The 25,662-nt window shown below is 43.7% G+C and overlaps 1 protein-coding gene across 4 annotated transcripts in view; it reads right to left on the minus strand.

Annotated features, from left to right (window-relative positions):
• The window catches only part of ABHD6 (abhydrolase domain containing 6, acylglycerol lipase), a 51,542-nt gene that overhangs the window by 12,624 nt on the left and 13,256 nt on the right, over nucleotides 1-25,662 (minus strand). The window contains exons 3-8 of one of the 4 annotated variants that reach the window (XM_064594617.1): nucleotides 24,392-24,479; nucleotides 19,675-19,826; nucleotides 8,136-8,292; nucleotides 5,896-6,009; nucleotides 4,477-4,609; nucleotides 1,101-1,258 (exon numbers count right to left, since the gene is read on the minus strand). In XM_064594617.1, coding sequence (XP_064450687.1) covers nucleotides 1,101-1,258; nucleotides 4,477-4,609; nucleotides 5,896-6,009; nucleotides 8,136-8,292; nucleotides 19,675-19,793 — 681 coding nt within the window. In that variant the 5' untranslated portion in view covers nucleotides 19,794-19,826; nucleotides 24,392-24,479. The remainder of the gene's footprint in view (nucleotides 1-1,100; nucleotides 1,259-4,476; nucleotides 4,610-5,895; nucleotides 6,010-8,135; nucleotides 8,293-19,674; nucleotides 19,827-24,391; nucleotides 24,480-25,662) is intronic. The other 3 variants (XM_045862078.3, XM_045862077.3, XM_064594623.1) reach the window with 3 other exon arrangements.

Below are 25,662 nucleotides of genomic sequence, written 5' to 3' on the forward strand. Positions count from 1 at the left end.
GGAACTGCAGGCTCCTTCCCATAACCTGTAGGGTCCTACGTGATCTAGCCTAGTGGTTCTCCAAGTGGCTCCTGGGAACTCGTGAGGTCAAACGATCTCCCCCGTAACGGCTAAATGTTACTTGCCTGCTTCACGTCCATGCTCTCAGAAGCATTGTGTGTCTCAGAGCCTGCTTGTGGAGGGGCAGCGTCATCATGCTGACAGCTAATGGAATGAGCGCCTGTATGTTCTTGTGTTTTACCTTTGAGTTTTACTTTCTGATATGGTAAATATCAGTAGTCAGAACCTCCACAAACAAAAGCTCTTTAGGATTCTTAGCAATTTTTTTTTTTTTAAGATTTTATTTATTTATTTGAGAGACAGAGAGCATGAGAAGGAGGAAGGTCAGAGGGAGAAGCAGACTCCCTGCCGAGCAGGAAGCCCGATGCGGGACTCGATCCCGGGACTCCAGGATCATGACCTGAGCCGAAGGCAGTCGCTTAACCAACTGAGCCACCCAGGCGCCCGGTTCTTAGCAATTTTTAAGTGTGTAAAGCAGTCCTGAAATTTAAAAAAAAAGAAAGAAGAAAGAAAGAAGAAAGAAAGAAAGAAAGACAGAAAGAAAGAAAGAAAGAAGAGAAAAGAAAAAAGAAAAGAAAAGAAAAGAAAAGAAGCAAGTCTCTCCTGCAGCCCTTGCCTCCCTCCCCCGCTCTCCCTCTACATAGATGCCAGGCCCCCCAGCCTCCTTCCAGTGTCTTGAACTTATCTATGTTTTCCCCACCTCTGCCCACATTATTTCCTCAGAGAGGCTTATCAAAGACTCCCCCAACTCCCTGCTTTCAATCACTATACCATCTTCATTTCCGCCATAGGACTTATCACCATGCGTACGTATTTACTTGTGAACTGTCTGCCTCCCGCACTGGCCTGTGTCTGCCCAGGTACCCTCTCTGTCTTCTTTCCTCACAACTGTGTCTAAACACCATGCCTGACCCGTCACAGGCCCAGGACAGACAGCCGTCGAATGACTACATAGAGGAGCACAAGAGGGAAGGGGTGCGTGAGGAGGCTGGCTGAACCTCTGGCAGGGGGCAGGCATATTGCTGCTGAGAGCACGGTACCTGCTGGGGCACCTTGAAGCGGACATAGGAGCAGAGCTGGAGCATTTCACTCATCTCCTCTGGGGTGGATGGGATCAAGGGGATCTTCTCCACGGCGGCCGAGTTCTGCAGTTCTTTGAGCCGCTGTACAAATTGATTATCAGTTGAGTACTGCAAGCCTGCGGGATTCAAACCAGAACAGCTTGGCAACGTACCTACCTTCTTACCAACTCTCATTTTATATAGGAAACTTCCAATATCAGCCCAGAGGCTAATATATTTCAGGTGTTTTTCACCAGAATTCTTTTTCATTGGTACTACCATCCTGGCTCAGTCAAAACCCCACTCTGAGAAACATAGAAAAAGACTCCTTCAGGATGGTTTAGGGACTGGTTACTCAAACTGTGGTCCATAGACCAGCAGCATTGGAAGCCCATAGGAAATGCAGAATCTCGGTCCCTCTCCTAAGTCTCTTGACTCTGAATCTGCACTCGAACAAGCTGCCAGGGTGGCATGTGTATGAAAGAGTTTAAGAAGCATCAGTCTAGAAGACAACTTGCCTGAGCCCCTTCACATCCGTTATCATTGAGAGGAGAGCTGATAAAATACATGATGGGAAGAGAACACAGGACTGGAGTGACTGACGCCTCCTTCCCTTGGCCTGGAGCCACTTAGTAGTCTCTTTTTTGGGGTCAATACATAACCACAGGGAGAGAGAGAATAGCTGCCCTCCACACAGCCCCTCTTCCTCCAGGAGAGCATTAGGTGCTCACTGAGACCAGATGCCTTTGAGATTGACCATCATTTCCTATCTCCCTGGAGCAAGACATGAGAGAATTCGTTCACATGAGCTGATGTGCACGGGAGGGCAGAAGTAATTTTCACTTCCAACACGGAGCGAAGGTCTAGGTGTTTAACTCAGCTGATGAGCTACGTTTCACAAAGAAAGGCAGTGACATCGATACTACGCTGCAGAAATCCACACTTTATAAATTTCCTATATTCAGCAGTTCCTTTAAAGCCAGCGCAAGCATCGTGTGGCTTCTGTGATGTCATGGGGCAGGTTACACGATCTATTTCCTTTTACTTTAAAAATAATCCTAGATTGGGGAGCCTGGGTGGCTCAGTCGTTAAGCGTCTGCCTTCGGCTCAGGTCACGATCCCAGGGTCCTGGGATCGAGCCCCGAGTCGGGCTCCATGCTCGGCGGGGAAGCCTGCTTCTCCCTTTCCCACTCCCCCTGCTCGTGTTCCCTCTCTCGCTGTGTCTCTCTCTGTCAAATAAATGAAATCTTTAAAAATAAATAAATACATAAAAATAATCCTAGACTAAATGTCAGGTGGTATCCTGGATTGGATCCTGGAACAGAAAAAGGACATTAGCGGAAAAACGAATGAAATCCAAATTCATCCCAGAGTTCAGTTAATAGTGCTGTTACCAGTGTTGGTTTCTTAGCTGTGACAAATTTACTGTGATAAGGTAAGCCATTAACAATGGGAGAAGCTGGGTGAAGGGTTATATGGGACTCTCTGTACTATCTCTGCAACATTTCTGTAAATTTAAAATTATTCCAAAGTAAAAAAGCTTATCTTTTCATTTCCACACACAAATAATTTTAATTTTATTTATTTTTAATCACTCAATCAATTAGTTAAGAGCATGAGTGGGGAGGAGGGGCAAGGGGAGAGGGAGAGAGAGAATCATAAGCAAGCTCCACACTCAGTGCAGAGCCAGCCACGGGGCTCGATCTCGAGACCCTGAGATCATGACCCGAGCCGAAATAAAGAGGCGGATGCTTAACTGACTGAGCCACCCAGTTGCCCGCAAATAATCTTAATTTTAAATGCCCAATTGAAACTTAGGTGTGAAACTCTTCTCTGAGCAAATGAACATACATTCAAAAAAGCCAGTTAGATTTGACCTTCTATAAACGATTAAAAATCTGATAATTTCCATAGGAGCTGTTTCTCCGATTCCCAAACTTTATTACCAAAAGACCAAATGAATTCAGACATAGTGCTTGGAAAAAGGAGAAAAGAAAACCCTTTGGGAGTTTCAATTTCAATGTTCCTAACAGACCTGAAAGCGATTTTGTGACTAAAAGATTTTAAAATGTCAGTTTAGTTATGTTTCAGTAGAAGGTGTGACTCACGGCAGGTTCTAGCAGATAAAGGAGGTCGTGGGTAAGAGTGACATATAAGAGGTAGTGGACATCAAAGGATTTCCAAAAAAGCCACAGTTTGCGTTCTAGGGTCAGACAACCTAGGATCCCTTCCTATTGTAGCTCCAGCAGTAACGTAATTTTTTCGTGCCTCAATGTTCCCACCTATAAAATGGCTGTACTATCTTGATCTGGATAGTAATTACCCATGTAAAAAGTCATTGAGATGTACACTTAAAATTTGGGCAATTTACTATGTGTAAATCATAATCTAATAAAGTATGAGAGAGAGGGAGCAGGAGAAGGAAAAAAAAATTAAGATTTTCTCACTAACACATTATAAATCCTAATTTGAAGATTTATAGAAGAAAATGAATTCTAAAAATCCAACTTCAGGGGCGCCTGGCTGGCTCAGTCAGTGAATATGTGACTCTTGATCTTGGGGTTAAGTTTGAGCCCCACAATGGATGTAGAAATTACTTAAAAAAATAAAATCTTTTTTTCCCCAATAAAATCCTTAAAAAAAAATCCGACTTCAAATTGTCATTTCTGGGGACATATTACAGTTCAAGTTGACATGTATACACATAAAAACACAGAAACTAAAGTTTGTTGATTTTTTTAAAAAAAGATCTTGTCATGTATCAAGATTTCTGAGTTTTCAGCAAAAAAGGAGAGAGGCATAATAATAGTACTTTCACCTTAGAAGGATATGGCAAGAATTAAATCCATATAAAGACCTTAGCTCGTAAGAGCTCAATAAATTTTAGATGTTAGGTGGCTTAGTCAGTTGAGCATCTGACTAGGTTTCAGCACGGGTCATGACCTCAGAGTCATGGGACTGGACCCTGCACTGGGCTCCGTGCTGATCGCGGAGTTTGCATGTCCCTCTCCCTAGGCTCCTCCCCCTGCTCACTCTCTCTCTCAAATAAATAAATAAAATCTTAGAAAAAATGTTGGCTGTTAATATTATCATTACATTTCGAAGTATTTATATGCTGCAACGTACTAGGACACACTTAAATTAACCACCTTGGATCCTTTGTGGAACAAGGCTGGCTCTAGATTTTCAAAGTTAGTATGGTTATGATTACGGTTATACAAGTACTGTTGGTTAGTTATCACTGAAGCATTGCATATCTCTAAAGTAGATATTGAAAAAAAGATTCTACAAGATAGCGCAGACCCTGCCATTTGCTCAAGTCACGCACAGGACTTATTTTAGCCTCGTAACTTACCAGCAGGGCACACGAGACTAAGACTGCAGATATCTGATGGGTAGTAAGCAGCATATACCCCAGCCACGTGGCCACCCATGGAGGTGCCTATGAGGTGGAAGGGTTTTTTGTTCAGCTTGAGGCATTCTACAAACTAGGGAGGGAAATGAGAAGGAGGTTTGGTTATATAGCTGTAGACAATAACAAGACTGATTACATAGCAGAAAACCTCTGACATCTACTGGATCCATTATCCAGACAAACCCTGTGGCATATAATCCTCTTTACCTGGCAAGGTGACTGAAGGGTCATTTTTAAGTATAAAACCAACAAGGATTCCCCTAACTCATGAGCCAGCAAACTTTTTTTTTTTTTTACAAAGGTCCCAAGAGAAATATATTTCTTGCTTTGTGGGTCGTATGTTCTCTGCTGCTGTTGTAGCACAAAAGTGGCCAGAGCTAACATGTAAATGAACGAACATGGTTATATTCCAAGAAAACCTCGCTGACAGAAAGCCAACGATGGCTTGCTGATTCTTACCCTACATTTAAAGCCCTTCCCATCCATCCATTCATTTCATATAATGATTCACCTGTCTATTCAACCATCTAACCGTTCATCCAACCATTCCACCAACCATCCACCAATCTAAAAAAAATATTTATAGGATATCGATTATGTACAAGGAACTATGGTCAGCTCCTGAGGATACAGCAAGGACCCCAAAAGACAAGGTTCCTGACCTCATCAGAATACACACTTTAAAGGTAAGGGTTAGGCTGGAGTGTCAGAAACCTTCCCTAAGAATATTCATATGGTGAATATTCATATATTCATATGGTGAAATGATTTCTAAGGTGCAGATTTTATAAATAATACTGAACTCAGTAACTTCTGTCTTAAATAAACAACCTCATCTGGGGAAAATTCATAATGTCAGTTTGTAACTTAGAGATTACTAAATTCTGAAGTGATTCATGAGCCCCATGACCTTGAAAGCCCTGCCAGAGAGAGGCTGAAGCTAGATGCTAAGAAAGAACAAAATGCAAAGAGCACCCTCCCCATCCTCCACAACTAGGCAGAGGGGCCATCATTATGTTGTGTCATGTAGGTGGTAAGCAAAAAAAATAGACTCTAGGGAAATGGTCTTGAGAATTCTAAACTCCTTTTTTAAAGAGCTAAAAAAAATGTATCATATTTCTTGAGAAATAACTAAATAAAGTAGGCTTAAAGGAGAACCGTCTGCAATAGGTCCTGGTCTTCCACAGCTGACCAATGATACCACTGGGATGCCATTTTTGTTTGCAAATATTTACAGACAGAATGAACTGGATGCTGGTTACAAGTCAGCATGGGACTCTCTTTCGTGCTCCCCAGACTTGGGCACGCAAGGTGGGTAACACACAGTCTGAGCAATTTTTGGTGGAGCCTCCTGCTTACCTGGTGTATCCTCTTCACTTGCCCATCTATGGACAGATCATCCAGGGAGGATCGGGTGGTGCCCTCATGCCCTGGCATGTCCACGCAGACCAAGTGCAGGTTCTTTGGAAGGAACTAGGGACACACAGGTGCAGAGAGTCAGGATGTGGTGTGCAGGACATGTCTGCCCACTCTTCTAGGGAGGTCACCCCCACTTACCAAGTGACCTGGACAGCCATCCCTGAGGATGTCTGGGCCTGGGCCACCCAGTGTCTTATCCTAGTTATATCTGATGTGAGTAAGCACTGCTAGTAGCCTCCTAGGGAGCAGAGACCCTCAAAGACCAACACAGAGATGGGAGGGGACTCAGGAGATGTGTGGAAAGGGGGGGGGAAGAGGGGAACAAAGGTTGGGGTAGCAGGCCTGAGTCTCGCTCTTTCTCGATACCAGTTGGTAGGTACTATCTCCTTTCCTTTCACCCCCTCCACACTTACTCCAGTCATGCAGCCACTGACTTGGGGAGACTTGGAGCTAGGAAAGAAGACTCTGTTCTCCCAGAACCCTGGGCGGCTCCAGAGCCAACAGGAGCAAAGCTCAGAACCATGTCTGATCACTCTGATTCTGGTTTCAACCCACGCCCCCATTTTTTTTTTTTTGCATTAAGGTCTAATTCCTGGGGTGATTATTATCCAAAAACACCTTCCATTTATATTTGTGCCACTTTTAACCAGAAGCTGAGAAACATCAGTTATCAATACACAAAATACCAGTTATACCAAAAATATCTGAGGTGGGTCAGGAAGTGAGAGGTTCGTTAAGGCATGAGGATGACTGTCCTTATAGTGGAATTTGGGAATGAGAACAGAAGTGACTATAGGATGTGTGAGCCTTTTCCCCCTGGTGTAGATCCTATTTGGAATCATCCAGGTATGGTTCTGCTTGAGGTGGGAGTCTGGAGCACGTCCCTCCCAAGACCTCTCCCAGGCCCAACCTATAGCAGCTGGTCACTCTTACCAAGTAGAGCAAGTTGCCACACCCAAGGAAACCAGGACAGGAAGTGAGTGATTTGGAAAACTATCTCAGAAAGCTGTTGTCAGATCAAGACAGTTTCTCTAAATGGCTCAGGAAAATTAAAAAACAAAAACAAAAGCAAAAAAACAGAAGTAGAAGGAGGAAGGGAGAAGGAGAAGAAGACAAAAGGGGGGCTGAGGGGAAAGAAGAGGAGACACCCAGGGCGCCTGGGTGGCTCAGTCGTTAAGCGTCTGCCTTCGGCTCGGGTCATGATCCCAGGGTCCTGGGATCGAGTCCCACATCGGGTTCCCTGCTCCGCGGGAAGCCTGCTTCTCCCTCTCCCACTCCCCCTGCTTGTGTTCCTGCTCTCACTATGTCTCTCTCTGTCAAATAAATAAATAAAATCTTAAAAAAAAAAAAAAAAAAAAGAAGAGGAGACACCTGGAGTATAAAAGAATAAATGATTTTGTTCAACCTGATCTTGACAGTCATGACAAGTTCTGAGAGGAAGCGGAGTGTCAGAAACCTTCCCTAAGAATATTCATATGGTGAATATTCATATATTCATATGGTGAAATGATTTCTAAGGTGCAGATTTTACAAATAATACTGAACTCAGTAACTTCTGTCTGACAAAAGGATTTGAGAAACACAGCTGACTCTCAAACAACATGGGTTTGAACCGTGCAGGTCCACTGAGACATGGATTTTTCCGATACGATGCAGTACATGTATTTTCTCTTCCTTACGATTTTCTTAATAACATTTTCTTTTCTCTAGCTTATTTTAAGAATACAATCTATAATACATATGACATACAAAATATGTGTTAACTGACCATTTATGTTATTGGTAAGGCTTCCAGTTAACAGATTATTCGTAGTCAAAGTTGGGGAGAGCAAAAAAGTTATACGTGAGTTTTTGACTGCATCATGGGTGGGCTCCCTTAATTCCCAAGTTGTTCAAGGGTTAACTGTATACTGAATTAGTTTTTTTGTGTGTGGGGTTTTTTTAAAATAGGTTCCATGCCCAACACGGGGCTTGAACTCACAACCCCTGAGATCTAGAGTCGCATGCTCTACCGACTAAGCCAGCCAGGTGCCCCTCTACTGAATTAGTTTTAAGATGATTTGAACCACAGTTCTGGGTTCCCTTGGCTTTCCAACATTGCTGATGACATCACATGCAAGTGGACACCCTTTTCTTTACTGAGTGCCACCCTGCGGAGAGAGAAGAACCTAGAACCGCACCTTGACCACGCTGAGCCACATATCCTTGTGTGCAGAGAACCCATGGAGCATGAGGATGGACGGTTTGTGCCCAGGCCTGCCCCGGAAGGAATAACAGAACTGATACTCTTCGTGGTAAACGTAGCGGACCTGCATACCCAACGTTCTCCGCCAGTACCTGGGAGGAAAAATAGAGGCGAGACAAAATCAGCAAGCTCCAGAGAAGTGGCTTTGGGAGGGGCATGTGCCCTGTTCACAGTCCTACTTCATGGGAAGACAAACCCTTCTGCCAGCTCCCCTCCTCCTCCTCCCCAGAAGTCTCTAGAGTCCCCCTGAGCTTCACCCTCAGGGCGCACTAAGTGAAACCGTTCCAGGAAGCACCTTAAATAAATATTCTGGTATGTACTTTTCTAATACTTCTAACTAGGAGGAGAAAAGAAGAGTAGTTTCTGAAGGAGCATGACACGTCATAGCCTTTTGTTAATCTATATATTTGTATCTCTATTTTTAGCAGTTTGAATGGTGGTGTGATGAAGGAGTAGGTGGTGGGATCTCTCCAGCTGTCTGACTGGCCTTTCTCTGCCTCGCTTGCTTGAGCTGCAGCTGAATTCAAAGTGGCTGGCGGTAAGGATGGGAAGAACTCCAGAAAGGCCAAGACGAAGGCAGTTTCCCCTTGCAGAGAGCCGGCTTGCATTTCCTGGCGGGCCATATTCACGGACACCTGAAATCTAGGACGAAGAGCCACGAATGCTATTCGTGTAGCGCCATCCCAAAGTAAGTACCTCACTGCAGAGGGACTCTGACAGGCAGGAAATGCATCCCAAGACTTAAGGTAAAGCAACCTGCTCTCTGTGGAGAGGAAGAACCAGCCTCTCTCATCAAGGCTACGATTGCTGGCGGTGGTGTCACTCCACACATCCACAAATCTCTGACTGGGGAGAAAGGACAACACACGACTGTCTAAAGGGTGCCTGGATTCCTGACGATCTCAGGACGAAACCCTCGGAGACAGCTGTCCAGCGTTGGTGAGTCCAGGGGACTCTTATCTCTGTGAAAAACACAATTTGGTCCTTCTGTAATTCTATTTGAGCAAGTGGGAAGTTTAATTCGCTTTCCAGCCAACCAAATTTCTGCTTTTGAGTCTTAACATTTTTTAAGAGCGACTGTGGCTTTAAAGAAGCTATTGATTTTGAACTAGTGGATTTTGATTGAGTGGACTGGATTTTGATTGTGATGTAGAAGTCATAGTAACAAACATTTGTTTTTATACAGACATTATTTCCACTCTGGTGGATAAGCTCAATAAGGGCCATATGCCACCTCCCAAACACATATGCATATATACGTATTTAAAAATATATATTAATTAGGGCGCCTGGGTGGCTCAGTCGTTAAGCGTCTGCCTTCGGCTCAGGTCATGATCCCGGGTCCTGGGATCGAGCCCCACATCGGGCTCCCTGCTCTGCGGAGAGCCTGTTTCTCCTCTTCCACTCCCCCTGCTTGTGTTCCTGCTCTCTCTGCGTCTCTCTCTGTCAAATAAATAAGTAAAATCTTTAAATATATATATATATATTAATTATATATATATTCATATATGCTGGTTTCTTTCCCCTAGAGATTTTGAGAGTGAGAACTTGACTTTTTTTTAAGACTTTATTTATTGATCTGAAAGAGAGAGGGAGATAGTGAGAGAGAGCACGAGTCGGGGGTGGGGAGGGGCAGAGGGAGAAGGAGAAGCAGGCTCCCCACTGAGCAGGGCTTCTCAGGACCCTGGGATCATGACCTGAGCCAAAGGCAGATGCTTAACCGACTGAGCCACCAGGCACCTGAGAACTTGACTCTTAGGAACTATCTGCATCAGTCCTCTGGCTTTATTCCTCACAACATACGGCAGCTGGTTGAAAGTTCAGCTTCTGTCGGTTACGTAAGACTTGGCAGTGCTGGAGTTTGGCCCGGATTCGATTTCAATATGGAATTACCATCAAACAAATTGAACTCTCTGCATGAAGAATCTCTCTAAGACGAAAGATAATTAATTCAGGGGCGCCTGGGTAGCTCAGTCGTTAAGCATCTGCCTTCGTCTTGGGTCATGATCTCAGGGTCCTGGGATCGAGCCCCGCATCGGGCTCCCTGCTCCGCGGTAAGCCTGCTTCTCCCTCTCCCACTCCCCCTGCTTGTGTTCCCTTTCTCACTGTCTCTCTCTCTGTCAAATAAATAAATAAAATCTTAAAAAAAAAAACAAAACTGAATACCATTCCATTGTATATAGGTGCCACATTTTGTTTACCATTCATCTTTTTTTTTAAAGATTTTATTTATTTATTTGACACAGAGAGAGCAGGAGAGCACAAGCAGGGGGAGCAGCAGAGGGAGAGGGAGAAGCAGAGCCCTGGGTTCATGACCTGAGCTGAAGGCAGTTGCTTAACCAACACAGCCACCCAGGTGACCTTTCATTCATCTATTAATGAATATTTGGGAAGTTTCACCTTTTTCGCTATTGTAAGTAATGCTGCTACGAACATCAGTATATAAATGCCGGTTTGAGTTCCTGCTTTCAAGTCTTTGGGGTATGTATGCAGAAGTAGGGTCGTTGGATCCTAAGGTAATTCTAAGCATAACTTTTGTTTTGAGGAACCACTAAATTTGTCCACAGCAGTTATACTATTTCACGTTTCTACCAGCGATACACAAGGGTTTCTCTATGTCCTCACCAACACTTGGTATTTTCTGTTTTTGTTTTTTTTTAAATAGGAACCCTAAAAAAATACATAATAATAGCCACCCTAATTTGTGTAGTATCTCACTGTGGTTTTGATTTGCATTTCCCTAATGACTAGGCTGTTGAGTACAGCTTTCTTTTTATTGAGATATAATTGACATACCATAAAAGTCACCCTTTTAAATACAATTGAGGATTTTTTTTTTTTTAAGTATATTCACAAAGTAGTGCAACCATCCACTATCTATCTGGAACATTTTCATCAAAAAGAAACAAGACTGAACTGTATACTTTAAAACGGGTAAAATGGTAAATTTTATGTTAGATATATTTTACCGCAATTAAAAAAAAAGGGGGGGGGTGCCTGGGTGGCTCAGTTGTTAAGCGTCTGCCTTCGGCTCAGGTCACGATCCCAGGGTCTTGGGGTCAAGCCCCCATCGGGCTCCCTGCTTGGTGGAGAGCCTGCTTCTCCCTCTCCCTCTGCTGTTCCCCCTGCTTGTGTTCTCTCTCTGTCAAATAAATAAATAAAATCTTAAAAAAAAAAAAAAGAAATCCACACTGATTAGCACTCACTCCCCATCACCCTCTCCCTATAGATCCTGGCAACCACTAATTTCCTTCACGTCTCTTTGTGTTTACTTTATGGATTTGCTTATTCTGGATATCTCATATAAATGGGGTCACATTTGGTATGTGGCTTTTTGTGTCTGGCTTATTTCACTTAGCATAATGCTTTTCAAGTTAGTCTATGTTATAGGATGTATTAGTACTCCCTTCTTTTTTAAGGCTAAATCGTATTCCATCATATGGATACGCACACTTGTTTATCCAGTCATCAGTTCATGGACATTTGGGTTGTTTTTCCTTTTTAGCTCTTAGGAATAATGCCACACATTCATGTACAACTTTTTCTGTGGACATATGTTTTCAGTTCTCTTGGTGTTCTCAACTCACCTAGGAGTGAAATTGCTGGATCATATGGTAGCTTTTTTTAAAAAAGGGCATGAATTTTAAGTGTACAGCCTGATGAATTTGTACAAAACGAATGAATCCGGCATCTGCCACCCAGATTAGGATCTAGAAAATGACCAGCATCCCAGTTGCCTATCTTGTGTCTTTCCCCATCACTACCCCCCAAAGGTAACCCCGGCCTCCCTTTACGTCTCCAGGACAGTTCTCCTGTTTCAGAACTTTATCATACGATAAGTATTTGTGTGTATCTGACTTCCTTCACTCAATATTATGTTTGTGTTGTACAATATAGCACAAGTTCTTTCCTTTCCATTGAATACCATACGAATAGTGGCACAACTATACCTTTATTTATCTATTATGGTATTAATAGACACTGGTGTTTCCAGTTCAGAGGTATAATAAACGAAGCTGCTATGGAACATTCTTTTTTTTTTTTTATATAGCTTTTTTTTTTTAAGATTTTATTTATTTATTTGACAGAGAGAGACACAGCGAGAGAGGGAACACAAGCAGGGGGAGTGGGAGAGGGAGAAGCAGGCTTACCGCGGAGCAGGGAGCCCGATGCGGGGCTCGATCCCAGGACCCTGGGATCATGACCTGAGCCGAAGGCAGATGCTTAACGACTGAGCCACCCAGGCGGCCCCATCATTAATTTTTGATATAATGTTCAATAATTCATTAGTTGATAAAGAACTCTTGAATATCTTTTTTTTTTTTAAAGATTTTTTATTTATTTATTTGACAGAGATAGAGAGCACAAGTAGGCAGAGAGGCAGCAGTGGGAGAGGGAGAAGCAGACTCTCCACTGAGCAGGGAGCCTGACGCGGGGCTCGATCCCAGGACCCTGGGATCATGACCTGAGTCAAAGGCAGACGCTTAACCAACTGAGCCACCCAGGCGCCCCTGAATATCTCTTCTGTAAGTATAGTTGAAAAGATGTTCAAATTGTAATATTTTTTTTAATTTATTTTATTTTTTTAAAAGATTTTTTATTTATTTATTTGAGAGAGAGAGAATGAGAGAGAGCACATGAGAGGCGGGAGGGTCAGAGGCAGAAGCAGACTCCCCGCTGAGTAGGGAGCCCGATGCGGGACTCGATCCCGGGACTCCAGGATCATGACCTGAGCCGAAGGCAGTCGCCCAACCAACTGAGCCACCCAGGCGCCCCAAATTGTAATATTTTATTATGACGATTATTATTTAAGTAAACTTTACCCCCAGTGTGGGGCTTGAACTCATGAGATTGAGTTTAAGAGTTGCACGCTTCACTGACTCAGCCAGCCGGGCACCCCCAAATTGTAATTTTTTTTCAAATATTTATTTATTTGAGAGAGAGAAAAAGCACGCAAGCGTGAGGGGGAGAGGGAGAAGTAGGCTCCCCGTGAGCAGGAAGCCCCATGTGGGGCTCGATCCCAGGACTCTGGGATCATGACCTGAGCAGAAGGCAGACGCTTGACGACTGAGCCATCCAGGCACCCCGGAACATTCTTTTATACGTCTTTTGATCTCTCTCTTTCCATATATATGTGTGTGTGTGTATATACGTATATATGTATATACACACACAGACATACTTCTATTGTGTGAAATGAGGGGGTCATATTGACAAAAAGTTTTCCAAACCAATTTACACTTTCATCAACAATATGCCGGAGTCTAGTTGCTCCACATCCATACTGGGTTGAATAGTATTTCCCCCAAATTCATGTCTATCTGGAACCTGGGGATACGACCTTATTTGGAAACAGTGTCCAAAAAACAAAACAAAACAGCGTCTTTCCAGATATAATCGAGTTGAGTTGAGGTCATACTGGATTAGGGTTGTCCCCAAATCCAATATGGCTGGTGCCGTTATAATAAAGGGGAAATGTGGACCCAGAAACACACCAAAGGAACACCATTGTGTGACATATAGCGGCAGACAGTGAAGTGACACATCTACATATGAAGGACATACCTACAACTCAAAGAATGCCCAGGATAGTTCACAGTCACCGGAAGCTAGGGAAGAGCCACTGAACAGATTGTCCCTCAGAGACGCCAGAAGGAACCGACCTTGCCAAAACCTTGATTTGGTATTTCCAACCTCCAGAACTATGAGAGAATAAATATCTGTTGTTTTAAGTCACCCACATTGTGGTCATTTATCACAGCAGCTCTAGGATATGAATACAACATCCTTGCCCATACTTGGAATTGTTGGCCTGTTTCACGTAAGCCATCCTGGTGGGTGGGAAATAGCCTCTCATTGTGGTTTTCATTTATTAAATGTCCTGTATGGGCAATGAAGTTGAGCGCCATTACATATGTTTACTGGCCATTTGGATAACCTCTGTTGTGAGGATTTTCTGTTTTCTTACAAAAGCTTTATTGTTTCATTTAGATCTATAATCCACCTGGATTTGATTTTTGTGCATGGTACAAGGTTGTAGATGAGGCTGTATTCTTTTTTATGGCTGCGTTACAAATTACCAAGCTTAGCAGCTTCAAACAACACTCATTTATTAACTCAAGGTTCTGTAGGTCAGGAGTGAGCTTAGCCGAGTTCTCTTCTGAAGGTATCACAAAGCTGAAATCAAGGCACCCGCCGGCTCTGATCTGGAAGCTCCGGGAACGAATCCACTTCTAAGCTTTTTAGGTTATCAGCAGAATTCAAGTCCTTAAGGTCTAGGACTGAGATCCCTGCTGTCTTGCTGGTTGTCAGGCCAGGGGCCATCTGCTCCTAGAGCCCACTAGCATTCCCTCTCATGGGGTCCTCTCTGACTTCAAACTAGCCATAGCACGGAGTCTTTCTCGTCCTTCAAACCCCTCCACTTTTAAGAGCTAATATGACTAGATCAGGCCTCCTGGGATAATCCTGTCTTTAGGTCAACTGTATATAATATAACGACTGTGGGAGTGATTTGTTGTCATATTCACAGGTTATCGGGATTAGAGAGATAGATCTTTGTGGGGGTGTTTTAGTAATTCTGACTACCAAACAGGTCATGGTGAACTTTTTCCCACATGGATTATCTAGCTGACACAGCTCCCTTCCCCCGCTGCAAAGCAGTGCTACCGTTGTCATAATTCAAGGGACTGTATCTATGTACATCCGTTCCTGGGCTCTCCTGTCCCATTGGTTTGCCCTTCCTTATGCCAATTTTATACTGCCTTGATTTACTGTTGCTTTATAATTAGGTTTGACAGCTGGTCATGTAAATCGTCTCGCATTGTTCCTCTTCAAGACTGTCAGGCTTTTCTTTATAAATTTAAAAAGCAGTTTATTAGATTCCATTAAAAAAAACTGGCTGGGGGGGGCGCCTGGGTGGCTCAGTGGGTTAAGCATCTGCCTTTGGCTCAGTTCATGATCCCAGGGTCCTGGGATTAAGCCCCGCATGGGGCTCCCTGCTCAACGGGGAGCCTGCTTCTCTCTTTCCCTCTGCCAATCCCTCCTACTTGTGCAAGTTCTCTCTCTCTCTCTGTCTCTCAAATAAATGAATAAAATCTTTAAAAAAAAAAAAAACCTGCTGGGATTTTAAATGAGTGTACATTGAACTATATATCATTTTAGGGAAATCTAACATCGCAGTGATAAGAAAGTCTTCCAACTCACAATATTGTCTGTAACTCCACTACTTTAGGTCTTTCAAAATTTCTCTAATACTTCATAGTTTTCTGTCCAGAGGACTTCCATACTGTTCTTTAGATTTATTCTTAGGTATTCTGTATTTGTTGATACAGCAGTAAATAGTATCATTAAATTTTTTTTCGTTTTCTATTTTTTGTCGCTGTCATATAAGACTATAAGTGCTTTTGTTTACTTATCTTGTATTTAGCAATCTTGCCTAAGTCACTTATTAATTCCAAAAAATTATCTATAGATTCCTTTGGCTTTCTATGAACACAATCATCTGCAAACAACGCTAGTTTTCTTTTTCAATTCTTGTCCATCTTTTTCTCTTATATTTATGATTTCTTACCTTTAGGTCACAACTGAGTTTCTTCAGGGAAAATAAAAATCTTTTTAAAATCCCAGTCTCTTTCATCCTGTGAGCTGCCTTTGATGTCACCCACAGCGGCCCCAGCACCTCCAACTGTGGTTCTCTGTTGACTCACAGCAAAGCGTTTGGTGCCTCCTACAGGGGCAACCATGGTCCACATTGCTGCGGAGAGAGGCTGGCCATGCTCCAGGGACACTGAGCCTTGGTCTACTGGGCACACCTGTTCTTCTTCCCTCAGAACAGGCTCAGAAGATCCCAGAGAGATGTCCAGGAGAGAGCCTGCTGTGATGATTACAGCACACCCTTCTGGGCATGCGGTGAGCAGCTTGGGGTGTTCGCGATGCCCAGCCCAGCTAGCTCTACTGTCTATTGCTGTTCACATAGCAACCCTGAAAATTAACCTGCCCCACCTAGCTCTGCAGAGTGAACCCAATGGTGATCATTACGGGTAGTTGAGCAAATAAAGGTGTTTGGAGGAGTAGCTGTGGTTAAGGGACGTAAGTGACTCATCCCAGAACCCTCACTGGGTAAATGTCACTTGCAGTGAGGGACATGAAGGAAACAGGCTGTGCCTTTCGAAGGGGGCGGGGGGAGGAGGAAATCACAGGATTTCTGACAGCCCTCCGCAATGGCATCATGGGTTCTAGTACCATAATCACAACCCCTCATGCCTCAATTTGACCTGGCATGAACCAAAAGGTTTTCTAGGATTTACATTCTCTCCAACCAGCTGGGTTTCTTCTTGGCTTGTGTGCCTGAGTTCATGAAATCAAGAACACTGTGTTTGTCCTCTGGCTACAGCTCTGAGCAGAGTGACAGGCATGGCCAGGCTTTAAGATCACATGCATCTATACTGTCATTTATGTTTTTAAGATTTTATTTATTTATTTATAAAGAATAAGAGGGAGACTGAGCGAGAGTGCACAGAGGAAGAGTAAGAGGGAGAAGCAGACTCCCCGTTGAGGAGGGAGCCTGACGTGGGGCTGGATCCCAGGATCTTGAGATCATGACCTGAGCCGAAGGCAGATGCTTAATCCACTGAGCCACCCAGGCATCCCTATACTGTCATTTAAATAAGGGACTGAATGCTCTGCTCTGTGGGACCTCACAGGATTTTAGTGGTATTATTTGTTAATAAAAGTGAATTATTTGCTATGTGGCATTATTCACAATAGGCAAAAAGTGGAAACAATACAAATGTCCTTTTAAATACATAGTATGGGGGCGCCTGGGTGGCTCAGTCGTTGAGCGTCTGCCTTCGGCTCAGGTCATGATCCCAGGGTCCTGGGATTGAGCCCCGCATTGGGCTCCCTGCTCAGGGGGAAGCCTGCTTCTCCCTCTCCCACTCCCCTTGCTTGTGTCCCCTCTCTCACTGTCTCTCTTTCTCTGTCAAATAAATAAATAAAATCTTTAAAAAATAAATACATAGTATGTTGTATGACCACACAATGGACTAGAATTCAGCCATAATAATGAAATACTGACATGCTACAGCAGATGCACCTTGAAAACATGCTAAGTCAAAGAAATCACACATTAAATGCCAAAAATTGTATGATCTCATTTATATGAAATGGCCAAAATAGGCAAATCCAAAGAGACAGAAGATGTAGTTAAAGCTGCCAGGGGATGAAGGGACAGAGAAACTGCGAGTGACTACAAACAGGTGCGGGGGCTCCTTTTGGGAAGATGGAAATGTTTTGGAATTAGTGGTAATGGTTGCACAACACTGTGTGTGTGTGTGTGTGTGTGTGTACACACGTTTTTTGTTTTTGTTTTTGTTTTAAAGATTTTATTTATTTATTTGACAGAGAGAGACACAGCGAGAGAGGGAACACAAGCAGGGGGAGTGGGAGAGGGAAAAGCAGGCTCTCCGCAGAGCAGGGAGCCCGGTGTGGGGCTCGATCCCAGCACCCCGGGATCATGACCTGAGCCGAAGGCAGACATTTAACGACTGAGCCACCCAGGCGCCCTGTATGGTTTTTTTTTAAGTTTTTATTTTTACTTTTTATTTAGTAATCTTTTTTTAAAATTTTATTTTATTATGTTATGTTAGTCACCATACAATACATCATTAGTTTTTGGTGCAGTGATCCACGATTCATTGTTTTCATTTTTAGTAATCTCTACACCCAACTTGGGACTCAAACTCACGATCCCGAGATCAAGAGTCACATGTTCTTCTGACTGAGCCAGCAAGGCGCTCCAACACCATGAATGTACTAAAACTACTGAATTAATGCACTTTAAAACGGTGAATTTTATGTTATGTGAATTTTAACTCAATAAAAAGGTGAATTATTTGCTATGAGGTTATTTTTCTTTTCAAAGCTCAAATGTCAAAATTATTCTGACACTCTGGACCCTGAAAGCCTTCTCCTTGACAGCCCAAGTAGGCTGAGGGTGGAAGGGATTATGCAGCCTGGAGGCCGGTTTCCGCATGTGGTGGGTGGAATCGGCCTTTATATAATCACACCTCTGTCTGCAGCCATATCCATGGTGATGGGCCCCATCACCGAACTGCATTCTCTGCCTTGACTGGAGTTAAGAAAGATGGCATTCATGTGTGGAGAGCCATGGTGCCTCTGCCGAGCCACAAGGGGCCCACGACTCTGGGCTCTCCATGGCAGGGGCCACAGGGGGGCCTGGGTCCCCAAGTTCTCTGGCTGCCAGCGCTGCAGGGGAATCACATGGACGCAGCCAGAATCTCAGAGGTGGGTCCTGGGTGACCCTCTGAAAGGGTCACCACTGCCACCCCCCTCCAAGAGGGAGCGGGAGAGTGAGGATGAAAAGCTCCCTTCTGTTCAATTAGCTTCTTTTCAAGGCTCAGAGCCTGGCTGGCAGGCGGAAAATTCCACACTCTAATGAAACAAAAGGGAGCAAGAAAGGAGAGCAGATAAAGGGCACAAGCTGAACACAACCTCTCTGCGTTCTTTCCTCCGTGCATAGAAGGTGGTTCTAACTGCCAGAGTCCCAGTTAAATCTCAACGTGCTTCCCTTCTCCCTGGGGCACAGAGAGGAACCAGGGCTATTTTGGGATTGCCTTCCCCAGGGGACACACACCATGGGGCATGAGGGGTGATTTCTGTTCGGGGCTGCTACATCTTTCACACCTCTCTGGACTTTGTAACAAAGAGAAAGGAGACACAGAGTCTTTGGTAAGCTAGAATTTAAGAACACCGCTGAATGACATTGTGCTCATTTTTACTTTTTAATATTAATTTACTATTTATGGCAAGTACGGCAAACAAATTTTCTGCTTAAGGTAGTAATATTTATTATCACTCTTAAATCGATTTAAGGTAAAAAGAGTGACTTACTCTAAAGAAAATACAAAAGGAAAGTAGAGCTGTTCTACAGCTACAGCAAGACTCATAAAGATGGTACAAGAATAACAATTTTGGAAACTTCTTTTTCTTTCCGTCACTTTACTAATGAACACATTTAGAACAAATCTAAAACCCATTCTGTCCTACCCATGCCATCTCCTTGGCCCTGATCTTTCTAGTTCATTTTTCAGTGCACATCACTGCCCCTGTCACGACATCACTGAGTCAGAATTCAACAACCAAGAAAATACCAAAGGAGCTCCCGTAACCATGCACAATCCTTGCCTGAAGACAGAATCAGTGACTCTGGGAGTGAGGGTGGCCTCCCCGGCAAAGAAGCGATCAGAAACCAGAAAGAAATTTACCCAGTGAGGAGCGACCACCAATTCTTCAAGAACACTCCCCAGACTCAAGACAGGATGTCTTCCAACTTTTCTGTATGTTTGAAATATTTCACAATAAAATGTTGAAAAACCGCCATCAAAAGGACAAGCAGAGAAGACGACACTGCTGTTATGACGCTCTTGAATACTTCAAGTATAAAATTAACTTACCAGTAATAGATTTTTATCAGCGCTGAAGGCCACAGGAGAAACGAGGCTACAAATGCCAGGATTGGGATAGCCAACGTGCCGCCCGCGATCACAAACATGTTAACCACGTCAAGATCCATCCTGCTCTTTAAGACTGGCCGACACCTGCAGGGCTGAAGAGAGTAAATACTGAAACTCTGTCTCAAGAGAAGAGGCAGAGAAGCAAAGTGGGAGACAGAAGGACCCAGAATGAGAGTAAAGGTCAGGAGGGAATAAAGGCTGACAAGTGCTTAAAAAATCTAAATTGGCACAACAACTAACTACAACAAAGAATCCTTGAGAGGATCCTGGAATTTTTTTGAGCTATAAAGGACACTGTTTAAGCCAATGGAGGGGTGCGCCTGGGTGGCTCAGTCGTTAAGCGTCTGCCTTCGGCTCAGGTCATGATCCTGGGGTCCTGGGATCATGCCCCGCATCGGGCTTCCTGATCAGTGGGAAGCCTGCCTCTCCCTCTCCCACTCCCCCTGCTTGTGTTCCCTCTCTTGCTGTGTCTCTCTCTGTCAAATAAATAAAATCTTAAAAAAAAAAAAAAAAAAAAGCCAATGGGGAAATCTGAGTAAGGACCGGATATGAGATAATATTACTGTATCAGAGACACAATTCTTGAGCGGGGGCGGGGGGGGGCATGAAATTGTGGTTACATTTGTACGTAGGAGGATATCTTTCCTCCTAGGAGATGCCTGCTGAAGCATTAAGGAGTGAAGAATAGTGATATCTGCTACTCAATGTTTGTTTCTGCCGCTCACTTAAAAATTGAGGAAAAAAATGTGGCGAGGAGGGGAGAAGAGAGAACATTAAAACAAATATGATTAACGTTAACCACTGGTGAATCCAGGTGAAGGTTACAAGGTAGTAGTAAGTATTCTTTCAACTTTTTTGTAAGTTTGCAATTTTTAAAAATTAAAAGTTAGAGAGGACAGGGGCGCCTAGGTGGCTCAGTTGGTTGGGAATGTGACTCTTAATTTCGGTTCAGGTCATGATTTCAGTTGAATCAGTATAGCCCCCACTCTGTCCTGTCTTAGGTGTTCACAACACGGTTCATTTTCTCATGGAATGAGAAATACTGCAAGTCCCATCATCCTCTCTAATCAAGAAAATAAGGCCTGCAAGGACCTGTGCAGCGGGGGGTGAGGGGGGTGGGGGGGGTGCTTTGCAACCTGAAGATTCCCAGATGCCTAAGAACAAACCAACATTTCACCAAACAAAACAAAGACTTCTTCAAGAAAATGCATTAATATCCAGCAAATCCTGCCCTTCCTTATATTTCTTGTGAAATGAAGAGATCTCTCCCATATATCTCTGTCAACTGATACATACTTCAATTTTATAATGAATTCATGATGCTGATGATATGACCTCACTGATGTGACTGAACACAGGGGCCAGATGATAAATATTTTGGCACTGGGAGAGCTATAGGGTCTGTCACAACCACTCGATCTGTCACTGTACTGAGAAAGCAGTCACACCCAGCATGTAATAGATGGGAGTGACCGTATTCCAATAAGACTTTATTAGAAATAGGCTGCAGGCTGAATTTGGCCAGCAGGCTGTAAGTGATCGACGTTCGGTATAGCACACCAGAGTCCTGTCCAACAGGCAAGGTGGGTGTTTTATGCTGTTCCATAGGCTGAGAAAACTAAGGCACAAAGAGGTTAAGTAACTTGCTCAAGGTTACTCAGTTGGAAGAGTCGTGATTACGAAACAGGTTTCTGCTTGGACCCACTCCCTTTGCATCAAGTTCTACTTTGTCTAAATTTTTTTTCAAATAGCCTTTTTTCAATCTTTGTAAGCTCTTTGCTGTTAAATACTCACACTCATTGTCATTCCTGATTTCTCCATGAAGATAGGACATTTGCATTTACAATTTTTTAAATTTAAATTTTGTTAGTTAACATATAATGCAATATTGGTTTCTCGCATTGACATGTTTTCTCCCCTACAAAGCGGTTGGTGAACAAGCCCCTCACAGCCTTGGTAGGGGGCAGGGGGATACAGATGCACGTATAGGTGGGTCAGATAGCGCTTTTCAGTCACGTACACACACTCTATCTGGGAACAGTGTTGAATCTGTAGGAATGAAAGTCTTCTCAGGGGCAGAAGCACTGTGTGTGCTTCTGATTTAACTGTCCTCTCAATATCTCAGTCACCATAAGCACGTTCCGGTGCACTTAAGCCATTGCTGGCTTAAGAAAGCTCCTTGCTGGTAGGGCCAATAGTCTATATTCTTTCTCAGTGCCAAGAGGAACCAAGGACAAAAAGCAAAGTTACAAGATGGGCTCAATCTTCTTTGTTTTAGGGACAACCCCAACTATTCCCAATGATGTTGTAAGAGGGTTTTTTCTTTCAGTAATTACAAAACTCCCTGGAGGAATCGCTAGCCTCAGGGTCAAGGGGTAAGCAAATTACTTTCGGAGTGAAGAGAATTTTACAAATCTGTTTGAACACTGTAGGTCACAAAAGAGTCAACGAGAATAGGACCTGTCAGCTTCAAGAGGACTGTTCCACATTACACAAAGTCCTTAAAAACTGCTGAGGGTTACCATGAATTCCCATGTCTGAGCTGCAGTTAATTACATGATGCTGCTTTGGACGAGGAACTAGAGCATTTTATGCCCAAGGCCAGGACATCACAGGCCATGACATCACAGGCCCTGACACTGAAGATGGTGGCCCCAAGGTGAAGGTATGATCATCAAAAAGAGATGTAACGGCTTTGTCAACACCTGCTATGGATGTCCCAATCGGTCTGGGGGAAGGTGTCATCTGGAGCCACCCTCCGTTTCATTGCAGAATGAAGTCTTCGATGAGGAGCTTTTGCACAGCATGATTGATTTAGCAAGGCTGGGACGTATGACAGAGAAGCCTGCACACTTTCCCTGACCAGGTCAAATGTAGACCGGCCATGGATGAAGAAACTAATGCTTTCAAAGTTTTCCTTTGTCTTCTTTAAGATTTTATTTTTAAGTAATCTCTACATCCAACGTGGGGCTCAAACTCAGAACCTCGAGATCAAGAGGTGCACGCTCTACTGAGTGAGCCAGCCAGGCGCCCCCTGAGTTTTCTGTATGCATAAGGAGTAGGAGACTATCCCTACCTCTGCATCATCCTTCATTTTACTTATTTAAAGATTTCGTTTTAAAGATTTTATTTATTTATTTATTTATTGGTCAGAGAGAGAAGACAGCACAAGCAGGGGAAGCAGCAGGTAGAGGGAGAAGCAGACCACCCGCTGAGCAGGGAGCCCAAAGCGGGGCTCGATCCCAGGACCCTGGGATCATGACCCAAGCCGAAGGCAGACGCTTAACCGACTAAGCCACCCAGGCGTCCCATAATCCTTCATGTGAAAAAGGAGTTGCCCTAGCTTTCCTTTAAAAAGGCAGCTCTCGGGGCGCCTGGGTGGCTCAGTCGTTGAGCGTCTGCCTTCGGCTCAGGTCATGATCCCAGGGTCCTGGGATCGAGCCCCGCGTCGGGCTCCCTGCTCCGCGGGAAGCCTGCTTCTCCCTCTCCCCCTGCTTGTGTTCCCTCTCGCTGTCTCTCTCTGTCAAATAAAATAAAATAAAATAAAATAAAATAAAATAAAATAAAATAAAATAACATAAAATAAAATAACATAAAATAAAATAAATAAATAAAACTCTTTCAAAAAAATAAAATAAAAATAAAAAGGCAGCTCTCCTACCCCGCTGAGGTTTGTTTATAGGATACTCTGTGTACCCAGAGGAGAGGTTGGAGATAGGAAAACAGAACCCTTGTGAACCTGGAGCCACCAACGATGGAAAATCAACTACAGGGTGGAAAATGGAGTTGGCCAAAGGACGGGGCCCATACAGCCAATGCCCTGCAAGATGACGTTAGGGAGCAGGAGGATGCTAAATAATGCTCAGGGCTCCCCAGCACTAACCGGGTAACATCACACTGACAACCATACTGAGAAGTCGGCTTCCGGTTCTTTGTCCGTTCTGCCTCGGTCAACGGAACTCTCAGTACGGTGTTATTAGATACCTCTCTAAGCCTTCGCCTCCCGGGAGCAACAGTCCCTAGCTATTTAATAACATGGTTTCTTTGTGTTGATTTTTACAGTTTCTTCCTTCCTTCCTTTCTTTTTTGAAGATCTAATTGTCTTTATTAAGCCATTCATGAATGGGGCAGCATCCCATCTAGCAAGTAGAGAGAGATTTCCAATTTATAGTAGGGATGCAAATTAATTTTTAAAATTAAGTTAAAAGGAGTCAATTTCAAGAACAATGCGAACTAGGCTAAGTATCGGTCTTGCGACAATCATAATTGTGAAACACCAACGGCTGCCCCTGGGGTGGATCCACATGAGTGAGGGCTGGGCCCCAACCGGGCTGGGGGTGGAACATTCCAGCTGGTTCTCTCCTACCAGGCTCTTCCACACACCAGCTGCGAGGGCTTGGTTTCCTCAACCCATTAAATAAGAACATTCATCCAAATCACCTCTTTGGTCTTTTCCTACTCTGAAGACTTAAAATGTTTCTGAAATGATACCAGGCAATTAAAGAGGAGGATCTGGTTTGCACCCCTCGAGAATCTTATTCCTTGTTGCCTGTTCCCACAACCTAAAACAGTACCAGGCAAATATCTGTGGCTTGACAATGTATATTGCCCCACTTATTGAAAAAGATTGAAAAAGAGGGGGAAAAAATGCACTCACTTTACGTCTCTGCTGAGTAAAAGCGAGGCATCCCAGGGTTAAGGACAATGATCTCCGTGGCCTCGTGGCACAGTGTGAAGAGAAACTACTTTAGGAAGAAGAGAGCTGGCTGTTAGGACACCAGGGAGAATAACACACTCTCACATCCCAGATTGGAGCCTGCCACCCAGCCTCCTCCCGTTAGCGTCCAAGCTGTGCATTTGGGGCCATTGTCTCTGAATACAAGGGTGAAGACTAATTGGATAGAGGATACACCAGTGGATCCACATACACATGGCATCTCCAAGTCCCTAGTCTGGGTGGGGGAGTAAGGCATAATGAGTCACAATGGTCCTTCCATGTACTCACTGATTTTGGAAAACTGGGAATCCTGAGTTCCAATACCTTCATCTTAGGGTATAATGCAAAATTCTAAGAAAAAATAGAATGTGAAACATTTTCAAAGAATCTTGCCTTTCCCTAGATATCTTACCCATATACCATCATATCTGACAGACTAAAGTCCTGGTCTCTTCAAAATAATGATTACTATAACAATGGTAGCAACGGTAATAACCAGGACCACCACCACCACAGCCAAAGATGTGAGAGCCACAACCTCTATCTATGGAATAACTACTGGATGCCGAAAATTGTTCCTACAATGTTTTCCACAAGGAAAACGCTAAGTCCCTAAAATCTGAGTATAATATCCAAGCCCTTAAATATTATAAATATTGTTGCATCCACCTAACACTGCTTTTTGAAACTAGGTTCTTATCAAGATAAACCAATCCCTCAAAACTATCACTAACGATTAACAGCTAGAAAAAATACAAAGATGGTAAGATTCTCGTATGTGGAAGCCCCAGGACTTGATGAGACAATAATTCAAGAAATGGTAAGTTCTTTTTTTTTTTTTAATTTGTAATCTCTACACCCAACGTAGGGCTCGAACTCATGACCGCACAATCAACAGTCAAATGCTCTTCTGACTGAGTCAGCCAGGCACCCCAAGAAATGTGCAGTTCTAACTTCTTTTTTTTTTTTTTTTAAGATTTTTATTTATTTATTCATGAGAGACAGAGAGAGAGAGGCAGAGGGAGAAGCAGGCTCCCAAGGAGCAGAGAGCCCGATGCGGGACTCGATCCCAGGATCCTGGGATCATGACCTGAGCCGAAGGCAGACGCTTAACCATCTGAGCCACCCAGGCGCCCAGCAGTTCTAACTTCTTATCATATATATCATCTCCATCATGGAAGAAAATCACACTGAAATTTCCAAATAAGCAG

The sequence above is a fragment of the Mirounga angustirostris genome, unplaced genomic scaffold, assembly GCF_029215605.1.
Source record: "Mirounga angustirostris isolate CCGP_5_RB_7025 unplaced genomic scaffold, mMirAng1.0.hap1 SCAF_1, whole genome shotgun sequence".
NCBI lineage: Eukaryota > Metazoa > Chordata > Mammalia > Carnivora > Phocidae > Mirounga > Mirounga angustirostris.